At 34.9% G+C, this 26,441-nt stretch overlaps 2 protein-coding genes across 2 annotated transcripts; one reads left to right on the top strand and one right to left on the bottom strand.

Annotated features, from left to right (window-relative positions):
* Positions 1 to 517: 517 nt before the first annotated feature.
* LOC142638346 (histone-lysine N-methyltransferase ATXR2) lies at positions 518 to 11,757 on the top strand. Its single transcript, XM_075812371.1, has 15 exons — positions 518 to 749; positions 912 to 987; positions 2,076 to 2,161; positions 2,273 to 2,640; positions 3,812 to 3,924; positions 4,018 to 4,049; positions 4,229 to 4,380; positions 5,184 to 5,271; positions 8,239 to 8,287; positions 8,389 to 8,443; positions 8,682 to 8,751; positions 8,847 to 8,916; positions 9,685 to 9,761; positions 11,223 to 11,279; positions 11,440 to 11,757. Exons 1-15 carry the CDS (start codon positions 657 to 659, stop codon positions 11,548 to 11,550), a joined length of 1,497 nt encoding a protein of 498 aa, XP_075668486.1. The 5' UTR covers positions 518 to 656; the 3' UTR covers positions 11,551 to 11,757.
* Positions 11,758 to 14,393: 2,636 nt separating this feature from the next.
* Positions 14,394 to 16,749, bottom strand: LOC142637859 (zinc finger BED domain-containing protein RICESLEEPER 2-like). Its single transcript, XM_075811812.1, has 2 exons — positions 14,595 to 16,749; positions 14,394 to 14,491 (listed from the first exon to the last, which is right to left on the bottom strand). The coding sequence occupies exons 1-2, from the start codon at positions 16,747 to 16,749 to the stop codon at positions 14,394 to 14,396; spliced, it is 2,253 nt and encodes a 750-aa protein (XP_075667927.1).
* Positions 16,750 to 26,441: the final 9,692 nt, after the last annotated feature.

Genomic DNA, 26,441 nt, shown 5'->3' with positions numbered 1-26,441 from the left:
ATTTGGTATGTGCTTTTGAGTAATAATTTTCAGTTTTTAAACAACATTATACATATTTCCACATACTTTTTTACCTACACGTATTTTCAAAAAATACAAACAACGTTATTAGAATAATATTACCAAACACCCCCTAAAAGAGGGGAAAACGTTGAGTCGGGCAATGAAGGCTTGTCCCCAAGGGAGGCATTAAAATGGTTGTGTGAGTTTCCAATGTAGCGTTACTAAGAAGGAATGACGAGGCTCACCTTATGTTAGTATTGTTGAGACCCGAACGCCCCTAGTCCATAGGTTTAACGGGCCAACTTAGCCCCATATAGGTTTTTATTTATTTTTATATTTTTTTATAGACAGTTTTAAGTTTCAACTTATGGTGTCCACCCTCGTTGTCTTCAGGATGGATTAGTAGCAATCACAACCAAATAAATAAATAAATAAATAAGCGTGAAGTGCCTGAAGTGGGAAATAAAGCTGAGCACGGACAGTTCCAGTTCGACCCATGGTCCAGTGAACACCATGCTATTAATATTAGGCGCCGTCACAAATACTAACTTAACAAGCACAAAATAAACACACACCGTGCTGTCTTCTCTTCTCATTTCTCTGCTATTTTTAACTAACTATTGTTGTCTCTGTTAAAAAAAAGAGTGTTGGGAATGGAAGAGGGTGACACGGTTTGCTCAATCGACGCTAGGTTCGCAAATGAAGTCTCTGCTCTTCTGAATCCTCCTCACCCTCTCCATCTTCAGGCAATCTCTCTCTCTCTCTCTCCTTATCAAATAAGAGCTTAATTTGATTCATGACGAAAACAAAATAAATAAACAATCTTTAAAATTTCAATTCACCGAACTCTGCATATGTTTTATTATTAATATTGTTAATGAATATATCTGTGTGATTCATTCGTTCAGGAGTATTTTGATAATGTTATATCAAGGAGGCAATGCCGTGGTATTAAAGTGAAACAAAATGGAGAGCTTGGAAAGGGTACCTTTTATTCATTTTGCCAATTAGACAGTTAGCCTATGCAATGTAATGTGGCGGCTTCTATCCATAATACATATGCTTGCTTGCTTGTGCATCTTATAATTTAATTCAATGTTGTTGGGCAATTGTTGTATTATTACTAGGAAGCACACTTCATTTGGGGTAATGTACCGGTTCATGTTATAATTTTTCAGAAATTGCTCGTGTTGCTATGTCATACCTGTGTCCGTGCTTCTAGATTATTAGTTTAATGTCCATTACCAATTTTTTTATAAATATAATTCAATTGTTACAACAAGTAGGGGAGGAGGATTCAAACCCCAATTCTCCTCATAAAAGAGACCAGGAATGCCACTTAGTGACAAGGCTCTTGCCTCTTGCTGTACATTACCAATTGGTTAAAGTGAATTATCAATGAATTTGATCTTATCGCTTTGTTATAAGAAATGTTGCCTTTGTCAAATTGATAAGACTGCTGTTTATTTTTAATGAATTATTATTATTATTATTATTATGAATATTGAAATGTGTTAAATGACACACACACACACACACTATAAAGCTTATAAGTACAATCAACACGAAAAATGGCCATCGCCTGTTTATAACAAAACATAAATTACCCTCTCACTTACAGTGATCAACGTAGAACATTACAAAAGTTAATTGAGTTTTCCTCTCAAAAAGGACTTACAACTTGAAATTAGTGAGCTCCATGTATGCAGTTACAGCGATTTTTATTTTTTGGAATTTTGGGTGTAACCTTTTTTTTTTTTTACGGTTGTATGTTAATGGAATAGGTTTTTTACTTTTTATTTAGCCCACAGTGATTTTTATTTTCATTTTTTTGGAATTTTGGGTGTAACCTTTTTGTTTATGGTTGTATGTTAAATGGAATAGGTTTTTTATTATTTAATAAGTGATGTTAATGGAATGGTTAACAGTATGCAACAATAATAATATTTTAGGTCAGCTTTAACAAACTTTGAAAATCTTGATTCTAATTCTAATCATTTTTGTTCTAATGAAGATTTTCTATTTCTGATTTGCATTGCGATGGTTATCTTGACACATTTGATGAACTGCAGGTTTATATGCTGACTTGGACTTTAAGGAAGGAGAGCTTGTTTTGAAAGACCAAATGCTTGTGGGAATACAACATTGTTCAAACAAGGTTTATTTTTTTATTTTTTTTTATTTTTTATTCTCATTTACTTTTTATTTTTTTTTTAATTTTTTCGCCTTGAAAGTTAACACATTTCCTATTTTCCTTTTCACATTGTAGATCGACTGTTTAGTGTGTAGCTTCTGTTTTCGTTTTATTGGCTCCATAGAACTTCAAATTGGAAGGAGACTTTATTTGCAAGATTTAGGATTTTCTGTGAATCATGAATCTGATCTGGAGACCTTTAAACACATACCGGAAGATTGCTGCCGAACTGATTCCTCTGATGGAGAAGACAATTCCCTTATGAACAACCATGACAACTTGGGAAACTGTGCTTCTAGCAGTTCCAAAGAGAGATTTCCTCTCCCTAGAGAGGTTGTGGAATCATTAATGAATGGGAAATTGGTGTTGCCTTACTCCAAAGAGTTCTCCTTGCCTCCGCTTGTTCGATGTGCCGGTGGCTGTGGAGAAGCTTACTACTGCAGGTAACACTATCTTTGCATGATGAAAAATCTTTTCTTGCTAATTCATGTTTTATTGAACCAGAAAGTGCAAAGCCAATTTTATTTTAATTTATATTATATAGTTTAAGAAGTTAATTGTATATTTTTTTATTGTTCCACTTGATTTTATTTTAGGTCTTATTAGTTAATTAGGTTATTAGTATTTTTTTTATTCAATTTTCTAGAGTCGAGGTTATTATTGTGATACAATAATTGGGCTTTCTTAAGTCAATTAAATATTGGGTTAAGTCATAGTAGTCAATATAAGCACGCTGTTGTACTCCAATAGAGATAACAGAAGTTTGCTTGATTAATAAAATTTCCACGGAAATTTTCCCAATGGTTTGGTTTTTATTTTTGTTGGTAAAAATTGGGCTTTCTTGCTTGGTGTTGATTAAAAGCAAGCAAGGTGCTGATTTGTCGATTATTTCTTATTTTTCTATTATTCAAATGTGTTGTTGCATCTGTTCCAGTTTTGTCCTGTGTTATTTATTTTACCACTGGCTGTAAAAGGGGTTGCATTGTAGCAATAACTACCTGAAATGTAAGCAATCCAAAATCAATGCTTAAAAGGCTCTTAAGAATTTGATGAAATTTTTTTCTTAAACAACACTTTTTAGTTTTGGTGATTCCTCAATGCTTAAAATTGTTGTTATGCTATCAACAAGGCCATATAAGAAAGACACAAGGTTGTGTTTTCTCTAGCACGGGCATCAAGTCTTTGACATAGCCTAAAAGGACCAGAAACAAAGAAAAATGGAAAATCTGTTACCTAATAGTTGCCATGCTTCTTTTTTTTTTTTTTTTTTTTTTAATTTTATTTTAAGAATCTATTTCAATTTGGGCGGTGTGTAATAGTTGCCATGCTATTACATGCACAACTTTCATGCTTGTTGAGGTCTACAACATGGAGGCACATTCTTGTTCCATAACTGGCTGGAAAACTACTGATTTAAAGCCAAACTGCAAATAAACCTGATTTTTAATTATGTAAAAATAATATAAAATTGAGTAGACCTAATATTCACCATATGAAACTGTTCTGAGTAAGTTTCATTTTTGAGTTTCCTTGGAACATGTGCTGTTGATAATTATTCTTTTTAGGCATCAAGTATGAATTAATCAATATTGATAATGTTGCCAATATTTGTAGCAAATCATGTGCAGAGGCTGATTGGGAATTGTCTCATTGCCTACTTTGCACTGGGGAGAGTTCAAAATCATTATGTCGGGAGGCACTTCTAGAATTTATACAGCATGCCAATGGTAAGGTTCTAAACTTGTAGGTTATGGCCACCACTAATAAAATTTTTCTCTCTCTCTCTCTCTCTCTAAAAGTTTTTTCTTCTTGTTCTTTAGATACAAATGATATTTTCCTTCTTGCTGCAAAGGTACGTTTGTAATTATTGCAAGTGTTGCTTTTGATCTTCCTATTTCTTATATCTCATGGTTTTCATACCTGCGTAGCATGAGGTTACCCCAATTACTTGATGTATGCCACTGTTCCTAAGAGTAATAGTAACAGAGGGAGGTCAGAATCAGAGCCTAATACTTCAGATTCGAATTTCAGGTTATCTCTTCCACTATATTAAGGTATAGGAAGTTGAAAGTGACTCATCTCGAAGAAACGGAGAAGTGTGCTACACCTGATGTTTCAGGCCATTCTGATATATCTTCACTCTTGGAGGCATGGAAACCAATATCAATGGGACACAAGAAAAGGTAGTTGTGATCCAATGCTGACTTGCTATATTGTAATTTGAAAGGAAAATCTGTAATACCATTGCATTTGTGAACAATACTTTAACTATTGGAGTAGTTCATGTCTTAATCACCTATCAAGAAAAATATATTGTGGTATCATATTCTTTCTTGGGGGATACATGATGTTGGCCCAAGGAATTTCCACTTTCTATAGTGCAATATGTCACGACAGCTTCCAATGCATGTTAGTTCAATTTTACCTTTCTTCACATGGACTTAACCGGCTTCAGGATGCCAGTAAGTCCTTAGAGAATTATTGGTCTATATTTAAATTACTCACATATAATCTGATTGTATATAGAGACCTTCCATTGAACAGAAAAATCCTGAACTTATTAGTTGTTAAGGATTTGGACTTGCCAACTTGTATTGACTCAAGTTTGAATTTCATCGAGTTAACATTTCTTGAATTCTCTTCTATAATCATTCTTGTCTGTATAACTAACTTCTGTAACATCGTTTACATGCTTGTAATGGTAGGTTTAATATCTTGGAAAGTTTTTGGAAATATTTTTTATGTTCTTTTGAATACTACATTTCATTTGTTGATAGCAAAGCCTGACGTCTGGGTTGTGAAATAGGCCACCACATTGTTCTAAACTTTTCTTTCCTTGATTATCAAAAAAAAAAAAAAAAACTTTTCTTTCCTTTGATGTAGATCTTTATCTTTTCACCTTTTTGGTATTGTTAAGACTGTATAGGAAGACACTTTTACTATTTTGAAGTAGTTAGAAGAATCACTCACTCGGGTCTATATATAGGTGGTGGGATTGCGTTGCATTGCCAGATGATGTTGATTCTTCTGATGAAGCTGCTTTCAGGATGCAGTTAAAAGACCTAGCATTCAAAGTAAGACTTTCTCATATAGATGTTGCATGTGTTGACATAAACATACTCAATTCATGTTGAGTGATTCAGTTGCTTCCAAATACAATAACTAACCATGCTCTTTATGTATCTGTACCTCAGTATTCTAACTATTTTGGGCAGTAGACATTTTCTTTTTACATTATGAACCCCCTTCACCTCGGTCTAGGGAGAAGGGGCAAGGGGTGATTGTTTTCCAATTTCCAGCTATCTTTTGAAATTTATTTTTGGCAGCTTAAAATTTTTCTTGTTCCTTTTTGGCATGTTCAACACATTAGTTCTGATTAATTATTAATAGTCCAAAAAGCTTAAGCTATTAAGAAATGGTGAATTTAATCATTTAACTATTATTCTAACACCCCTTTCACATGTATGCCTAGACTCCACCCTTGCTCTAATACCATGAAATATTACCAATTGTCCCAAAACCTTAAGGTGCTAGAAAAAGGTAAATGTAATTATTTAACCATTTTTCTAACAATGTATAAAGCTCATAATCAATGCTCTAGCTAAGAATCACTTTTCCAATTGATGTTGCATCAGTTTCAATGCCTCTTCATAAATTGTTAAGAGGAAAAGAAAGAACTAATAATTAAATTGGGAAACGTGGAATTTCCTATTATAAAAAATGGGAAACATGGAATTCTTAATTTCTTTTTATTCAGTCTCCACCTTTCTTGGCCTACCTCTTATGCAATTGCTCTTGCTAATTACATTCATTTTTCTTCACCATGCTCAAAATTTCTAACTTTTGAGATTTTATTTTCAGTACATATGACATATCACTTTAAGTTTGGCTACTAGATAGAAAATTTCGTGCCTTTTCCATGGGTTTTTTATTATTATTTTTTTTACGTTATTTCTTTTCTGGGGGTCCTCTGTAACTCAGAAATGTTAGTCTTTGTGCTATTGACTTAGATTGTTATTTTTTAAAGATGATCTTTGCTGATGTAGGCTTCAATCTTCCCCTATATATAAATCGTTTTTTTCCAAATTTCTAGGTTTGGCATTCTTGTATCCTTTTTTTGTCAAATTCCCAAAAGTTATAAGCAGCAACTAAAGGAATGGATGCAAATCTTGTTCCGGGGTTTCCTCATTATACTAAAATGATTGTGAAATGAAGATGAAACTGTTCAGTGAGTGGTAGTCATGTTTTTGGGTGCGACTCACATTATATACGTTACTCCTAAGGTGCCAAAGCCAAACCTTTTGTAAGTGGATTCTTTGAGGAAAATGAATGTACCAATGATTACAATTATGGGCGTGAGCGTGACTAATGCAAAATATCTGTGTTCCTCAGTCAGCTACCCCACTGTCTCCCTTCTTAGGTGTATATCATGCTGATGGCTCCACAGGTGAAAAAGTATTGACAGGCATTAGGGGATTTAACACTCTGCTATGAGAGAAGGGCTTCCTTTTACAGAGATTGGACCATTGAGTAGCAAACCGATTTTCTCCACCTTGAAACCCACTGCAAGCTATCCGAGTCCAGCACTCACTGTTTAATCAGTACTCCTTAGAGAAGTGATCTTCAAGGTACCCTTAGCTGCACCAATCCGTGCATAACTTGATGCAAGAACCCAATATGTTGACCATGCCTGGTTGTTATTGTAAAGCTTTTCATGATATAAGCTTGGGGTTAGAAGTCAGAACAACCAACTCTGCCATCTAAGAACCTCTTTCATCGATGGTCCTGGTCTTTTGACAATTATCTTGCAAATTTTTCAAGGAAATCTCTGGCCTATCCAGGATATATATTGATGCAGGGGCATTAATATCATCTAAGATTTTTTTTTAATGTAAAATAATTTTTTTTTTAAATTTTGAATTTGGTAATGCTGAGGGTTTTAAGGGATTTGATTAGAAAATTTTCATTTTTGTATAATCCCGAAAACCGATTTAAGTGGCACTCTTGTAATGGCGAATGGTATTACAATTTGAATAAGAATAATTTTATGATGAGTTGAGAATATGTCTCCTCCTTTTTTCTCTTTTTTTGGTGCTGATGCCAAATGCCCTTTGGTGGTGATGCCTAGGGTTTGCAGGCAGATTCTAGGTGGTGAAGCCTAGGATTTTTTCTGTTGCTCCTTTTGTTCCTCTTTTATATCTATTTTCCTATATTTTTTTGCATCAACTTGGTATCAAGAACAAATCCTAGGCATCACCACTGAAGGGTGTTTGATATCACCTCCAAAAAAAGAGAACAAAGGACGAGGCATATTCTCAACTAATCATATTCAAATTGTGCTACCTTTCACCATTACTAGAGTACCAGTTAAATAGGTTTTAGGGATTATACTAGTATGAAAAACATCTAATCAAATCCCTTAAAACCCTCAACATTAAAACCAATTCAAAATTTAAAAACAAAACTAATTTTTCTTTAAAAATAAAATCTTAGATGATCTTAATGCTCCCTGCACCATATATATTGCCTTAGTTCAACACCTTTCCTCTTCCACCTTAAGATATTTGTGTTTCTAGGTCGTACCTGAGACTACCATGTTTCCCCAGCCTCTTGGACCATTTGAATTTGAGTTGGTAGAGGAAGTATTATTTCTTCCATGTTTTTTTATGAGTCCAGAGTTGTTCAGATCTGTTAAAAGTTCGGAATCAGCAGTACTGACCCTTAGGGACATACTTACATAGAGCAATTATAATCTTAAATTGTCTGTAGTCATGCATGTATCTTTGATCAAAGTGGCTTGCATAGCCTTATACAATGAAATCGTCATGGTTTATGCCTGTCACATGAACCAAAAGATAAATTCTATTCACAACACAAGCTTAACATATTAATCTTTATTTCATGAATGCAACAAGCATCGTTGAGAATAATAGGGAGCCTCTGCTCTTCCTGCTGTGTTCCAAATTAATGATGATGATAATATATATTGCACCACTATTCTGCTCTATTCTATCCTAACTGTTCTCTTTGAATACTTTCAGTCACTGCAGCTTCTCAAGGCAGCTATCTTCAGCAAGGAATGTGAACCATGTATCCTTCCAAATGCTGAATCTATTGAAAATTTTTATTTCATTGTAATTATGCTTAATGTTCCTACCACCTTTATGTGTGAGGCCTTAACTCCTACCAAGTGTTTTCCCTAGAGATCTATGGGCAAATTATTGGCATGTTTGAACTGAATAATCTGTAAGAGTCATGCTCTGTTGCGCTTTTGCTCTTTATAATGCCACCCTTATAACATGTAGAGTATTTGCAATAAAATTGATGATTGCAATGGCATGATTAATTGAAGCAAAATTGCACTATTTCCTTTTACAGCATATATGCTTAAATTGGAACCATGTGGCGTGCCAGTGTAACTTTACATCAAATTCTTTTTTATTTTTGATAAGTAACTTTTACATCAAATTCTTGTATGTTTCAGTGATTTGGTTGTAGCATCCCCAGTGGAGGATTACTTTTTATACATTGATGATCTTCCATATCCTGAAAAGGTTAGAATTTATGGCCTTATATCTTTCTTTTTTTGGGGGGTGGGGGTTGAACAAATAGAAAGTTTTAATGTTATTCACCTTAAAACCAATGGCAGCAAGAAGCTGAGAAAGTTACACGACCATTTCTTGATGCTCTTGGAGATGACTATTCAGTTTGTTGCCAGGGTAAGATGAACTTTAATACAGATTCTTTGTCCACATGCCTAAGCAAGTATTTTCTCTTGCTTGTATTTTTTTTTTTTTTTTGCCATTTAATGTTGAGCTCTCTTATGGGGGTGGTTTAGGTGTGTATTCTTTAATAGCTGTTCAAGATATATGCTTTTGTAAAAGGTGTTGAACTAAAACTGATCTGTTTTCTAAATGTTGTTCAGCTGGTGGCTTGAATATTGGTTTTTGACAGTCATTGGTTTTTATGGGAGTGGTAACACGTTTTCCTTCAACATTCAGCAATTAGGAAAAAGTAGGTCTCAATGGGTCCTGTTCAAAATGTGCAGAAATGGGAGAACTGCAAAGCAATTTACTGTATTCTTTGTCAAATTGAAATCCCTGCTAGCATTGCATGCAACCTGTATCGAGTTCTATAATGCATTGCAACATGTCAGATATGGTTTTCTGCAGTCTTAATAAGCTCGGAGTTTTTAGTTTTATGATTCTTCTAATAAGTCAGTTGTCAGTCTGTAGTAATTTTTTGTATCTGAATCAAATAAGTTGAGCAAAAGCTACTCATATGTCTTAAATTCTGTTGCTTGTGGTTTCCAATAGAGTTTCTCTCTCATGCAACCTGTCTGTTGTGATTGTGGTTGCCTTTTTAGCAGGTTATGGTAATTTCAAATTGGAACTATCTGCATTTGTATTTTTTTTTTTGTGGGGGAAGGTTTGGGGATGATTGGGGGGTGTTAATATAATGACTAACATAATTTAATTTTGTTTTAGGTACTGCATTTTTTCCTTTGCAGAGTTGTATAAACCACTCCTGTTGTCCTAATGCGAAAGCATTTAAAAGAGAAGAGGTATGTGAGCTAGAAGTTACATTTTTGTAGCTTTTGAGATTATCTGCTTGAAGTTGAAAATTTGCACAGTGAATGAAACTTGGTTTTGTCTTTAAATGTCCAGCTAATATGCTGTCATGTGGTGTGGAGGGCAATGAATTGACATCTTTAAACTTCAGGGAACAATTATTTGATTTATTGACTATTGATGTCCAAGTTCTATCTATCTTGTTTTTACTCCTAGAATTGGTGAATTTTATCCAGCACACAATATTGTAGTGCACTCTGCAATCTGCAAACCCACCTGAATTTTTCTGGGTCTAGTTTGCTTGTTTCCATTACTGGCTTTCATTTAGGTTTGGAACTTGAAAATTTAATTATCAGGATGGACTTAGGTTAAACTTTTGGGATTAGCACCAGGATTTGTGGTTTGATAAGTCTACGACAGGACCATATGCGGAACAAATAACAACAATATATTCTCCTGAATATTTAAGACTGGCCAAAGAAATATAGCAACATGTTCTGTTAATTTAACTTTTTTATAAATATAAATTTATTCGAATTACACTGTTTTCTGGCAATTTGGATTAATGGAAATCATCTTTAATTTAGTTGGGACCTAGTCGGCTGTAAATACTTGAACAACAAATTTTAGAGTCGATTGAGCAACATCTTGAAATACAGCACATATTGTTTTTCCCGTTACCAGTGGGCTGTCTGTTGAACAGACAACACCTGGTTAAATCATGCTATCCCATCACATCTTATGTGACAAGAGTAGGCTGGACATTGGGATGTGTAAAATTTAGAAACCAGCTCCTGGCATGAGCATAAACTGCTGAACCCTGACAGTGAATGCCCTTAGATTATCTGGCAACTGATTTTAGCAGGTGGGATCAGTTGCCCATAGGTTTTACTGGCTAGAGATGAATCCATAAGACTTTATTTAGAGAGGTTCCTTACATTATAGGTGCAAAACGCGCTTCCCACATCTGTGTCTGGCTGATTCTTTTTTTTCTATTAAAGTCCAGCTCCTCTTGCACTGTTCATGGGACATGAACAGTGCAATCAGGCATATGCACAGTACTTTCAAGGATGAACAGTAATTTTTTACTTATTTTATTTTATTTTATTTTATTGTTTTCAGTTTTAGTTTTCAGCAAAATAACTGGTATCCAAACGCACACTATACACACACACACAAACAGCATGTGTGCAGTAATTATAGATGTGGAGTATGTGATTATTATAGCATGTATATAGTAATTACATATATCTCATGAGTTGTTTTGTTGATGAAGACATGTAAAACAAAGTGTTTCCTCTAGTATACCCTGGGTTAGAAATCGAATTCATGTACAAACTTATATTGATGGGCATATGAATACATCAAGCATGATTTAGCAATGCCCATGGTAGTTTGAATTGTGCAAGGAGGCTTGGTTTCCCCTTTTCATTCATATTTGTTCTCTATTCCAGGACAAAGATGGCCAAGCAATAATTATTGCACTCAAACCCATCTGCAAGGGGGAAGAGGTAATTCATTGACGTAAATTTTGCCATTATAGTTCTCACTTCAACTGATCAAAAATTACCCAAAATGGAAACTCCATGTGAGCTTTTATGTGGAGAGGTTTTCTAATCCTATTTGTAGATTTTTTATTTAGCACCATTTAACATTTTAAAGCATTTTCAGGTTACAATTTCATATGTAGATGAGGACCTTCCATTCGAGGAGAGGCAAGCATTACTTGCTGATTATGGTTTCAAATGCAAGTGTCCCAAGTGCTTAGGAGAAGAGCAATAACCAACAAATTGCCTACACTTAGAAAAGCCATGATACCTGTACAATATTACCTTTGAAAGAACATTAATGCCACCACATCAAGCCACCGAGAATTTTTTTTTTTTCAGAATTTTGGTCTCTGATAGTTGTGTTTTAGACAATCCTAATTCAGAATTGACGATAGCATTGGTATGTGAAAATTGAATACTTACTCTTTTCATGGTTAGCCGATTCTCTCTTTTTTCTTTTTTCTTTTTTTTGGGGTAGCATATTTAATCGAGGAATGTGGTCATGATGGAAATGGTTAAGGTAGGCCATCTAAATGCTTGTCAAATAAAGAACTCAATTCTACAGTAATTTCTTGAATGAAAATTCCACACAATAGTCTCTATCTGATATTCCTACCCAGTTTCTCAGTTTCTTTTCTTAAACGCTTTCTTGAGCTTTGGCGCCCGATGACTTCATCCTCTATTGGTTGAACAAAGGCCAAAATGGGAAATTAGCAAAAAATTTCACACAATATTACAAACTATATTTTTTACTAGCATCTCGAGTTTAAAAGACTCGATTTTGGATCTATAAATCGAGAATTTGAAGATCGATTTTTATGGTTTGATCTGTCTGATGTGACATTTTTTTCACGTGGCATTCACCTGAAATTCAAGTCTCTAAGACTCGATTTACAACCCTTTACAACTCCTTTATACCTTTTTAAGCCCACCATTTACATCTTCTCATCAGAGAAGAAAGAGAGAGAAAATAAAACCCAATCACCACCGGACTACCACAATCATATTCAATCCCACCCAATCAACCAATAAAAAAAAACCCAGAACAATAAAACTCAAAAAACCAGAAAAATGAAAAAAAAAAAAAAAAAAAAAAAAAAAAAAAAAAAAACCCAGAAACCAGAAAATTAAAACCCAGAAAAATGAAACCCAGAAAATGCAGAAAAAAAACGCAGAAAAATGAAACCCAAAAAACGCAGAAAACCAGAAAAATAAAACCCAGAAAATGCAGAAAAATAAAACCCAGAAAACGCAAAAAAATTAAACCCAGAAAAGCTAGAAACCAGAAAATAAAACCCAGAAAATGCAGAAAAATGAAACCCAGAAAACCAGAAAACGCAGAAAAATGAAACCCAAAAAACCCAGAAAACCAGAAAAATAACACCCAGAAAACGCAGAAAAATGAAACCCAGAAAACCCAGAAACCAGAAAATTAAAACCCAAAAAAATGAAACCCAGAAACCCAGAAAACCACCGTGTTGTTTGTGGAAGATCAAGCATTGTTTGAGACGACAAGGCAAGCCTGAGGTTGAAAATTTTTATGGAGAGGAAATCTTAATCTAGATTGCCATGGAGAGGATTTCTGAATCGGAGCCCATGGAGAGGAAATTGGAGCCGGAGGGGGATGAGACAGAGCGTGAGAGAAGAGGAGAGAGTGTTTTTGTTGGAGAAGAGGAGAGAGCGTGAGAGAAGAGGAAAGAGTTTGTCTGAAAATTGGTTTAATATAGTGGTTTGTGATTTTTTTTTTGGCTTATAAATCGAGTCTTAAAACTTGATTTTTAGGTGGACGCCACGTGGAAAAAATTTATAGGCCCAAAATCGAGTTTTTTAAACTCGAGATGCTAGTAAAAAATATAATTTGTAAACAGTAACTACTAATTATATTGTTTAAAAATTATTACTAATTTCCTATTTTGGCCCTGAACAAATGTAGGCCATAATTTTTCTTCACAGCGGAATCTATTCTCAAATGTGTGGTCAGAAGTAGGGCTGTCCACGGGTCGGGCCGGGTCGGTTTTGGGCCCAAACCGAACTCGACCCGACTGGTTCGGGTTACTGAATTCTAGACCCATATTCGACCGAATATTCGGGTCGGATTTGACGTTTCGGATAATCGGTTGTACGGGTCGGAGTTGTTGGATTGACGGGTCTGGGCCTCAGATTGGGCCGGAATATATTACATTATTAAAATTTCAATTATTTCATTTTTTTGGGCCTTCTTAGCCCAAATTACTTGGTTTGGCAACTGAAATCCGCCATATATTTCGAATTGGGCCTATTTTTATTAAACTTATTTTAAAATAGGGCTTCAATTAGGACATATCTAAAAGGCCCAAAAAATGTCTATTCTTTTCATCACCTGTGATCAACAGTCAACACAACACACCAAAATGTTTTTTTTTTTTAATCACCTGTGATCTGAAACATGTAGCACCTATCAATCCATTCCACATACATAACCTTTCCCACATTAACCACAAAAATTAATATAAGCACCAAGGCAGTAAGCTAGTCTATCAATCCACATACATAACCTTTCCCACATTAACCACAAAAATTAATATAAGCACCAAGGCAGTAAGCTAGTAGCTCAATGCCTATAAAACCTGTCGACCATAACAAATAATATTTTTAGCAACAAATAAACTCCAATATTACCATAGAAGCGATTCGCAAGTTTTTGGGCAGTAACCCACTTAGGCAGAAAGCTTGGTAACCCATAATTACTTACAACAATCAAATACCATAGGTATTTCCAAAAAATAGCTTTTCCAAAGCATTGAATGACTACTCTAAAGTTTATAAGTCTATAACTAATAGAAGAGAAAACCTATGAACTAAGATTTCTTTTCTATAAGCATTGACTGTCGAGTATCGTTACAAGTTAGAAAAGCGACGTGTACAAAAAAGCTTCCAAAATATTCCCAAAAAGCTGCCTTCTTTACAAAATAAATTACCATCCTACAATAGACAGAACAAACAATAAATTAGTACCAAATACAAAACGACTAGCTTGTAAGGAAACCAAGTTTATAACGGTAGCAAGCTAAAGGCAGAATCATACCAAGTCAGCCATTAATCATCAATGCTAATTAAGGGTCGTTTGCCGGAAGTGAAACTCTTGCTTGAGTTGGAATTTGCTGTTGCATTTGCTGTTGGTTGTTCATTTAAAACTAGAAAAGAATAGGAAATAAACACAATAAATTAAATTTGGCTTGAATACACAAGACATTCAATAAGATTAATAGACTAAATTTCAGAATTTAAACATATTACCTAAGTCAAGTAACTCCTCCTCCAATGCCTCTACATCATCCTTTGACCGGCGATGAGAAATTGGAACTGTGGCTTGAAGCCAATTTTGTGAACATACAAGGTTTTGAACCATGAGAGGAGATAGTGAACTTCGAAATGGATCGACAATTCGACCACCAGTGCTGAATGCAGACTCAGATGCAACAGTGGAAACTGGCATAGCCAGCACATCCTTAGCTACTTTAGACAACACTTGGTACCTACTACAATTGTCCCTCCACCACTCCAATATCTCAAAATTCACATCCTTTCTCCCATCACAATTTTCAGCCAAATACTTCTCAAGCTCATTACTACAACCTACAGATTGTTCAACTTCCAAAAATCGTTCATATCGCGAGTGAACCATCACATATGGATCACTACCATCACTTTCCAATTCTGACCTCTCACTCTCACTTTGTTCTTGCAAATTTGGTGAATGAATAGAAGAGTAAAAATTATACAACTTGTACAAAAGATCTTTCACCCTATCAACCATCACTTCAGCAACTAAATTCCCATAAATTTCAGTAAAAGAAAACTTCAAAAACCTCAATTTTTTTCGTGGATCAAGAACCACAGCCACATACAAAAGAGGATTAATTTTCTCCCCTTCCCCCCAATACTTCTCAAATTTAGTTTGCATGTTTGTGGCTGTGTTTTTCAAGAGAGTGTTTTGGGATTTAACTAAATTGGAAATACTCTCCTGAATAACAAAGATCTCATCATAAAAGGTATTTGAAGTAACATACAAAGAACCAGAGAATTTCTTCATTGCATTATAAAAAAGCCTTAAAAAAGTCACAAATGACCTACAATTTTGGAAATCAGCCATACACGGAGATCCCAAACCACCACTATCTTCCTTGGTCCTAAAGTACGAAGAATAACCATCATCTTCAAAATCCATTCGAAGGAACACTTTCTCAAACTTTTCAGCAGTTTCTAACATGATATAGGTCGAGTTCCACCTAGTAGGTACATCTAAACTAAGAAGACTCTTGGACTCCATACCTAACCTCTCCATAAAACTCTTAAAAGTTTGACTTCTATTGGGTGAGGACTTCACATACCTCACAGCTTCACGTACCTTAGCAACAGATACATCAATCTCTTTCAAACCCTCCCCCACAATGAGATTTAGGATATGAGCACAACACCTCATGTGCATGTACTCATTTCCCAAAACTGTCCCATTCCAATCTTTAGTCACCCTTTGCAAAAATTTAATTGTTGTTAAATTTGAGCTAGCATTATCTACTGTCAAGGTAAATATCCCATCAATACCCCACTCACGCAATGACATCTCAATTTTTCTACCTATAGTCTCCCCCTTGTGGTCTTCAACTAGACAAAAGTTTAAAATTCTCTTATGTAATTTCCAAGCATCATCAATGAAGTGACATGTGAGACACATATAATTTAAATTTTGAACAGAAGTCCATGTGTCCGTAGTAAGACACATCCTACAACCCTTCAAAGATTTCCTTAGCTTATCTCTCTCACTATTATAAATGCCAATCACATCTCTAGCCACAGTTTGGCAAGATGGGATATCCTTTAATCGAAGCTTAGGTTGTAAGGTAGTTACATACTTCTTAAACCCATATCCCTCAACATACCTAAAAGGCAATTCATCAATTATAATCATTTCAGCCAATGCCTTTCTAGAAGCCTCAACAGAAAAGGTTGTTGACACAAGGTTGAATCCATCATCTCCATCCTTTTTGGGTTCAAAAGCTAATGTTTTCTGCCCTTTAACTAGATCATCTCTATTAGGGTTCTTAGGACATATTACCACATGAGCTAACAAATTACTAGTACCACAACTCTTACTATCAGCATTATACGATTTTTGGCAAAAATTACAAACAGCCTTAATTTTACTAGAATCACCCTCGCCTATCTTTACTTTTTCAAAATAATCCCAAGCAAGTGACTTTTTCCTACCACTACAAGTACCACTAACAGGAGCTGTCATACTCACTTGGCATGGTGGAACAGGAGGCAACTCAGCAGCTGCAACTGCTTCAGCTTGGGTAGCAGCAGAATCTTCAGCTTGGGTGGGAATAGCACCAACATCTTCTGTAGTAGCTGGAGTTTGGAGAGAGGGTTCATTCGCTAAGGTTTCCATGACCTAAAAAAATAAAGATACACATAAGCAAACTAGAGTAACAAGTATAATTCCTAACTTTAATAGTAATAAACTAATAATAATAAATGATAACCACACAAACCAAAATTAGGAACAGCCACATTATAACAATCTTCTCATATAATCACAATTATTTAAGGTTTGAAGAATCATACACAGACAGTCCTTAAAAATCATTGAGCAAAAGAAACATTTATGTCTTGTAAAACTGAGCAGTGAGCACCTTTACATGCATTAATTGGCATGAAGCGTACCTTATTTTTATCAAAGAATATAGCAATATACTATACATGTTATGGGTTGCAATTTGAAAAGAAAAAAAAGAGTATTGGCTGGTATAAAGTATATACAGCCGAGCAAGGCATGGGCAAGATAAGAACTCAAAGTGCACGTCCCAAAGTCAAATAAACTATTAATTATGTATTGGCCAAACCTTGTTAGCAGTTAGCTAGGTGATTTGTGTTTGCTTTAACAACCACCTTTTCTTTTAGTTTTTCAATTTGTTTGCTTGTATATATATTCTGTACAGTTTTTTTAAACCTTTTTATTTTAAGTTATAATTAAACAAATAAACAATCTTTTAGCAAATAAACAAATAGACTTTTAGCAAAAAGTTATTACGTAAAAACACAAAGGTAATTATTGGACTATATGTATGTGCTTAATTTGTTTATCACCAGCATACGTAATTGTTTAAACTACCAAAAAGTTGTTTTAATATTTTAATGAATGATTGTCGTTAGGGTATAAGCAGGAATCATATCCAAGATTTGCATTTATCTTGTAGAACTTTCCTTTTCCAACTCTCTAACAAAACGACAAAAGGTTTTTATTTTTTTGAAAAGAAAGATGACAAAAGGTTGATATAGTTGCACAGTGTTATATAAAAGATATAGTTTTCCTTAGTTTTGCCAAACACATTGTCCAGCAATTGTTCTCCAAACTGGCAATAGGGTTCAAATCAAACATATTTGCATCATGTCATCACTATTAGGCTATTACTTGAACCATTTATATGTTAGTATATTCTTAAAAAGACTAATCATATATTGAGCTTTCATAATCCTTGGAAATAAGAAATGAAAATAAAAAATAAGAAAGTAAAATTGTCCCAAACATTTAAGCTAATGGAAAGCATTAGATTAATTACTTAAAAGTTATTCTAAGCTCTAACCCTTACCATTATGTGTGGTCTAAACTCTCCTTAGTAAGTTGGTCTAACAGTAGTAGTGTCTCACAATCAACAAGAGCAATAAATGTCCAAAAAGACTAATCATATATTGAGCTTTCATAATCCTTGGAAATAAGAAATGAAAATAAGAAATAAGAAAGTAAAATTGTCCCAAACATTTAAGCTAATGGAAAGCATTAGATTAATTACTTAAAAGTTATTCTAAGCTCTAACCCTTACCATTATGTGTGGTCTAAACTCTCCTTAGTAAGTTGGTCTAACAGTAGTAGTGTCTCACAATCAACAAGAGCAATAAATGTCCAAAAAGACTAATCATATATTGAGCTTTCATAATCCTTGGAAATAAGAAATGAAAATAAAAAATAAGAAAGTAAAATTGTCCCAAACATTTAAGCTAATGGAAAGCATTAGATTAATTACTTAAAAGTTATTCTAAGCTCTAACCCTTACCAGTTACCATTATGTGTGGTCTAAACTCTCCTTAGTAAGTGGGTCTAACAGTAGTAGTGTCTCACAATCAACAAGAGCAATAAATGTCCAAAAACTTCAGCAATAATAGATGCACAAAATTTACTCAAAAAAAAAACTCATACACTCCCTCCATCTCAAATTTTTTGTCCACCTTAAAAGTCTTGACTTTTTAAAGGTGACTTGCAATAAAGTTATCAGTTCACAACATTAAACATTTAAACTCCATGTTTTGAACTCAAATAAACCAAACAAAAAAATGTCTAATGTTAACAATTCATTTAGGAAACCCGAGAATGGAATAGTAACCAAGCATTACATAATTTACAATTTACAAGCATTACATAATTAACAAACCATACCTTAAAGCCGTGGGTGTGTGGGTTCAAACTTGAGGGCAGAAAATGATACTTGGAGAGTTGGAGTCAACTTTCAATCCTGAATAAATTAAAATAGGATTAAGATTAATTAAAGAAAAGAACAAAGAACAAATGTAAAATAGTTAGGGTTTCTAAGTTTTTTTTAGTTTGGGTTTCATAGTATGAATCTATGGGTTTATTTGATTTTAACACTTGATTTCCATTAAAATTAATTAAAGAAAAGAACAAAGAACAAATGTAAAATAGTTAGGGTTTCTAAGTTTTTTTTAGTTTCGGTTTCATAGTATGAATCTATGGGTTTATTTGATTTTAACACTTGATTTCCATTAAAATTAATTAAAGAAAAGAACAAAGAACAAATGTAAAATAGTTAGGGTTTCTAAGTTTTTTTTAGTTTCGGTTTCATAGTATGAATCTATGGGTTTATTTGATTTTAACACATGATTTCCATAACAAACCAACGAGACTAACAAAAAAGAAACAGAGAGAGAACAATTACCTTACTGACTCGGTGAAGAGAGTGTGAGACGGTTTAGACTTTGGACTTAGAGAAACGGTTTAGCCTTTAGAGAGTGTGAGACTATGAGAGTTTGAGAGAGCTTGAGAGAGCCATGTAAAGAACTGAGAATCTGAGACTGAAGAAGTGAGGACTGAAGAGACGAGGAAGAGGGAAAAGGGGAGGAGGCGTGAATGGGAAGCCAAAGCCATGACCGTTTGTCTCTGTACTGAAGTTTGAAGTGAAAACTGATGAAGAGATTTGTGAGAGGCTTGAGAGCCGAGAGGCATAGAGATTAGAGAGATTAGATATCAGATCTTTCCCATTTATCCCTCACCGTTAGATTGGCTGTTCCTCTTTGATTTTAACCGTTGATTTAAATGGGTTGTTGTGCTGCCACTGTGTAATGCCTAATCAATCTTATCAAGCTCAGTTGTTCTCTCATCAAGACCATTGATTTTAAATTTTAATTTAAGATGGACGGTTGATATGGATCTTGGGATGGTGTGTGAGAAAAAGTTGCTTTGAGACTCGGGCTGGGCATTGCTGCGTGCGTGTAGGCTGGGTTGCTGAGTATAGGCTGTCTCTGAAGGTGTTGTCAAATCTCAAATCTAATAAAATATTTTTTATATATAAATATTTCGGTCGGTTCGGATTTTACGGGTGAAAATTTTTGAAATCCGAATCCGAACCGAAATATTCGGTTTTTTCCTTTTGGCAACCCGTGACTGACCATAGGCTGATGCGGATCCACCCATGGAGCTTCGGTTCGGGCGGGTTCGGGCTGGCGAGTCGGTTGCTCCGGGTCAGTGGACACCCCTAGTCAGAAGGTATGGATGACTGATTTTGGGCGTAAATACAGGAGTTGGGAGGGGGACCTGGGCTTAGGGTTAAGAGTTCAAACGGGCTCATAGAGTATCTGATTCCTATCTCTGACTAGTGTTGGGTTGTCTTGTTGGACTTGATTTTGGGCTTGCATGTTGTACGTCACTAAAGTACCTAGCCTTAGGCCCATCCATTTAGAGTGAAAATAGAGAGAATGGAAAACAAAGGGAGGATAATATGGTGAAAAATAGCATTTTTCATTATTCGTTTGGAGAGAAAAAATAAGAAGGATGGAAAACCTGGAAGGAAAATTTTCTTCCCAGACTCACATATATTTTCCTCCCAAATTGGGAGTAACACGTTGGGGAGAAAAGTGGTCCTCTGATTGGTTTTTACACTTTTACAAAAAAGACCCCATCCCACCAACTCATTCCTGACATTCTCTTTTTTTTTTTTTTCTTTCACAACGTGACTTGACAGTTTTTTTTTTCACCTGACCTAACATTTTTTTTTCAAATCTTTTTTTTTCACAACGTGGCCTGACGTTCTTTTTTTTTTTTTTTTTTTCAACATGACCCTATTCAACGTTCTCTTTTTTTTTTTTTTACATTATAATAATAAAAATTTAAATTTAAATTTATATATATGATGTGGTAAATTTTATATTATTTAATGAGTACAAATAAATCTATTTCTTACATATTCTGTAACAAGGGTATAATAGTTCATTTATATAAATTACATTTTCTATCCTTCCATTTTTCTCTCCAATCAAACAAATGAGTTTTTCACCTTCTCACTTTCCCACCCACCAACCGAACACACGAGGGAAAACTAAAATATTTTCCATCATTTCACTTTTCCACTCCAACCGAACGGACCCTTAAGAACATTTTCCTTTTTAATCATTGAGTAGGCTTGTGGATTTTATGTATGGGCTGAAACTAATTGGGGCCCGTTGCTGGAGATCCCTAACGCAAACCGAAAACGACCTCTATCAACTCTTTGAACTTGAGACTCAATGAAAGAGTCCGGTGATTATAGTATGTGCCTGCCAACCACTCAGATTCTTGCATGTTTGCAGGTCTCTCTCCATTAAGCCTATCAAGGTTGAATCCAATTGAGACCATAGATTCTCCGTCATGATCATTTGCTTCCAGGGGGCTTCGCGGGATGGTCCATTGGTAATGAAAGGTCCGCTTCCTTCAATCCACGTCCACCGTAGTCCAGTTCTTTCTGGTAGTTGCCAAGTTGGTTGCATGGTGAAGTTAATGATGGAAGCTAGTGGTTCATTTTGCAGGGGTGTGGGGATGATATCCGAGTCATTGACAATGATGTTGAGGGACTCAGATGAGGAGGCTACGGATTGTACTGGGGTAGGAGGTACGTGTATGTATGGTTGTCCTGGCTTTGGTTAAAGTAAATGGAGGGGACTCGGTTAAGTTTAGAGAGTTGATGGCATTGTTAAGGTTGGTTTCTATTGGATTGGGCGCCTCAACATCTGGATGATTTTGGTTATAAAGATTTGTGAAAGAAATCAAGATCAAATAACTAAGAACTTGAACTAGAATCGCCTTAAAATTAAGAATAAAAGCTGGAATTACAGAGGAAATAACTGGAGAAATTGAGTTTCTGTCCAAGTTTAAAACTAATTCTACTCTTATGTAACAAGCCTATTTGTCATCTTTAACTACTAGGAAATAAGCTAGCTAATAGTTATATCTAGGCAAACTATCACAGCATAAGTCAAAGCTGAAATTAATGAGAATATATGGTAGATCTTAGAAGTCAAACTAAGGGGCTGGCTAGCTGCTCTAAAAGGTCAAAAAGAGTGACTAGCTATATGGCTTGTAGAGAGTGGTTAGTTGTTAGTCCTAACTCCTAAGTAGGCCTGTCCACGGGTTGGGCTAGGTCGGTTTAGGGCCCAAACTGAACTCGACCTAGTTGGATTGGGTTGCCAAATTTCGGATCCGTATTTGATTGAATATTCGGGTCGGATCCGATGTTTCGGGTAATCGGTTAACCAAGTCGAAGTTGTCAGTTTATCGAGTCTAGGCCTCAGATTGGGCCAGAATTTGTGACATGGTTAATATTATCGTAATTTCATTTTTTTGGGCCTTTTTAGCCCAAATTACTCGGTTTGGCAGTTTAATAAACCCTATTGATTTTAGACTTTTTGAATTCCCTATATATTTCAAATTTGGCCTTTTTACTTAATTTATTTTAAAATAGGCCTTCAAGCTTAGCTTATAATATGAATTACACTAGACTTGTTGGGCCTTCAGGACATATCAAACCCAATATAATCTTGCATTTTCTCACAAATTTTTACAAATTTAAACCTGGACAAAATAACACAACACAACACACCAAAAAGCCTTTTTTTTTTTTTTTTTTATCACCTGTGATATCTGAAACAATAGAAGCACCTAAGCAGTACATATCAATCCAAATACATAATCTTTCTCACATTAACTACAAAAAATAAACACAACAAAATAGACTAAAGATAGCACAACAAAACCTACAAAACCCCTAATTTTACCAAATGTGATCTGTTAAACAACAAAATAAGCACCTAGGCAGTAAGCTAGTAGCTCAACACCTATTAAACCAGCCAACCACCACAAATAATATTTCCAGCAACAAATAAATCACAACAGATAGTAGTATACTGCAATATTCCAATTAATGGATATATATACTTAGTACCATAGAGGCAATTATTGCAAGCTTTTCAGGCAATAAACCATAAGGTAGAAAGCTTGCTAGTTCTACAATGTTCCCAGCTATATAATTAGTTACAATAATAAAATACCACAGATATTTCCAAAAAAATAGCTTTTCTAAATCATTGAATGACTATTCTATAGTTTATAAGTCTATAACTAATAGAAAAGAAAACCTATGAACTAAGATTTCTTTTCTATAAGCATTGACAATTGAGTATTGTTAGAACTTAGAAAAGCAATATATCCAAATAAAGCTTCCAAAATATTCCCAAAAAGCTGCCTTCTTTACAAGATAAATGACCACCCTCCTACAATAGACAAAAAAATATTCAACAAACAATATATTAGTACCAAATACAAGACCAACTAGTAAGGAAACCAAGTTTATAATAGTAAGGGGCTAAAGGCAAAATCATACAAAGTCAGTGATTAATCATCAATACTAATTAAGGGTCGTTTGCCTGAGGTCGAACCCTTGCTTGAGCTGGTATTTGCTGTTGCACTTGCTGTTGGTTGTTGATTTAAAACTAGAAAAGAATAGGAAATAAACACAATAGATTAAATTTTTCTTGAATACATGAGACATTCAATAAAATTAATAGATAATAAGTTTCAGAAATTTAAACATACTACCTAAGTCAAGTAACTCCTCCTCCAATGCCTCTACATCATCCCTTAACTGGCGATGAGAAATTGGAACTGTGGCTTGAAGCCTATTTTGTGAACATACAAGGTTTTGAACCATGAGAGGAGATAGTGAACTTTGAAATGGATCAACAATGCAGCCTCTAGTGCTAAATGCTGACTTAGATGCAACAGTGGAACTAGTATAGCCAGCACATCCTTAGCAACTTTAGACAACACTTGGTACCTCCTACAATTGTCCCTCCACTACCCCAATATCTCAAAATTCACATCCTTTCTACCATCACAGTTTTCAGCCAAATACTTTTCAAGTTCATTACTACAACCTACAGATTGCTCAACTTGCAAGAAATGTTCATATCGCGAGTGAACCATCACATATGGATCACTAGCATCACTTTCCAATTCTGTCCTCTCACACCCACTTTGTCTTGCACATTTGGTGAATGAATAGAAGAGTAAAATTATACAACTTATACAAAAGATATTTCACCTTATCAACCATCACTTCTGCCACTGCATTCCCATAAATTTTAGAAATAGAAAACTTAAAAAACCTCAATTTTTTTTTTGTGGATCAAGAACCACAGCCACATATAAAAGAAGATTAATTTTCTCCCCTTCCCCCTAATATTTCTCAAATTTAGTTTGCATGTTTGTGGTAGTCTTTTTCAAGAGAGTGTTTTGGGATTTAACTAAATTAGAAATACTCTCTTGAATAACAAAGATCTTATCATAGAAGGCATTTGAAGTAACGTACAAAGAACCAAAAAACTTCTTCGTTGCATTATAAAAAAGTCTTAAGAAAGTTACAAATGCCCTATAATTTTGGAAATCACTCATACAAGGAGATCCCAATCCACCACTATCTTCCTTAGTCCTAAAGTACGACGAATAACCATTATCTTCAAAATCCATTTGAAGGAATACTTTCTCAAAATTTTCAGCAGTTTTTAACATGAGATAGGTCAAGTTCCACCTGGTAGGTATATCTAGACAAAGAAGACTCTTGGACTCCATACCTAATTTTTCCATAAAACTAATAAAAATTTGATTTCTACTGGGTGAGGACTTTACATACCTCACAGCTTTACGCACCTTAGCAACAGATACTCCAATCTCTTTCAAACCCTCCCCCACAATGAGATTTAAGATATGGGCACAACACCTCATGTGCATGAACTCATTTCCTAAAACTGCCCCATTCCAATCTTCAGTCACCCTTTTCAAAAATTTAATTGTTATTAAATTTGAGCTAGCATAATTTGCTGTCAAAGTGAATATCCCATCAATATCCACTCACGCAAAAACATCTCAATCTTTCTATCTATAGCCTCCCCCCTTGTGTTCTCCAACTTGACAAAAAATTAAAATTTTCTTATGCAATTTCCAAGCATCATCAATAAAGTGACATGTGAGACACATATAATTTAAATTTTGAATAGAAGTCCACGTGTCCGTAGTGAGACGCACCCTACAACCCTTAAAGGATTTCCTTAGCTTCTCTCTCTCACTATTATAAATGTCAATCACATCTCTAGCCACAGTTTGATGAGATGGGATATCCTTTAATCGAAGCTTAAGTTGCAAGGTAGTTACATATTTCTTAAACCCATAATCCTTGACATACCTAAAAGACAACTCATCAATTATAATTATTTCAGCCAATGCCTTTCTAGAAGCCTTGACAGAAAAGGTTGTTGACACAAGCTGGAACCCATCTTCTCCATCCTTTTTGGGTTCAAAAGCTAATGTTTTCTGCCCCATAACTAGATCTTCTCTATTATGGTTCTTTGGACAATTTGGCACATGAGCTAACAAATTACTAGTACCACAACTCTTACTATCAGCATTATATGATTTTTGGAAATAATTACAAATAGCCTAGTTTTACTAATATCACCCTCTCCTATATTTATTTTTTCAAAATGACCCCAAAAATTTGACTTTTTCTTACCACTACAAGTACCACTAATAGGAACTGTCATACTCACTTTGCATGGTGGAACTGGGGGCAACTTAGTAGCAGCAGCTACTTCAGCTTGGGTAGTAGTAGAAGCTTCGACTTGGGTGGGAATGGCACCATCATCTTGTGTAGCAGCTGGTGTTTGGACAAAGGGTTCATTAATGGAGGTTTCCATGACCTAAAACAATCAAAGATATGTATTAGCAAACTAGAGTAACAAGTAAAATTCATAGCTTTAATAATAATAATAATAATAACCACACAAACCAAAAAGGAAAAACAATTTCCTACTTATGCAAAAAATAAAAACACAAAACAAAAAAGCCCAAATACAAACAGCATAAGCTTGAAATTTTATTTAATAATAAAAGCCAAAAAAATGATGCTCAAAATTGATTAAACAATAGCAAATGTCAATAACAACTGTAGATGCTCATTTTTTTGGGAAGCCTAGCAGGAGGAAGAAGCCCATAGCATAGGTAGAAGAGAGTTGGATAGAAAAGTCATTAAGCCCAAGCGGCAGGAATAATGGATCATAGATCCATAAAGCAAACAAATGGACCATGAAGAAGCAAATGGGCCTAAAAAGGTCCGGAAAGAGATAAGTAGTAAACCCATGGGCAATATGAATGTAGAAAAGTGAGAATGGGTCACAATTGTCACAGTAGGCCCAAAGTAATGTAAGTAAAGAAATTAAGGGGTAATGGAGAGTCCATAAGCCCCAAGGATGAAGTATAAAGTAATTGGGTCAATGATGTCCAAGGAGTTAGTAAAAGTCCATGGAAAGTACAGAATTAGAAAATGCCAAGGACGCCCCAAGAAAGTAAATGGTCCAAGGATGCCCAAAAGGAAGTAAACGAGACACGGGAGCCCGCAAGTAATATAGTAAAGGGGCCAATAAGTTTATTGAGCCATTAGAAAAAAGATAAATAGCAAGCCCAAAGAGGCCTAGCAGTTCTGAGTCAAA

Source organism: Castanea sativa, chromosome 6 (genome assembly GCF_040712315.1).
Source record: "Castanea sativa cultivar Marrone di Chiusa Pesio chromosome 6, ASM4071231v1".
In the NCBI taxonomy this organism is placed as follows: domain Eukaryota; kingdom Viridiplantae; phylum Streptophyta; class Magnoliopsida; order Fagales; family Fagaceae; genus Castanea; species Castanea sativa.
This window is presented reverse-complemented; position numbering and strand designations above follow the sequence as displayed.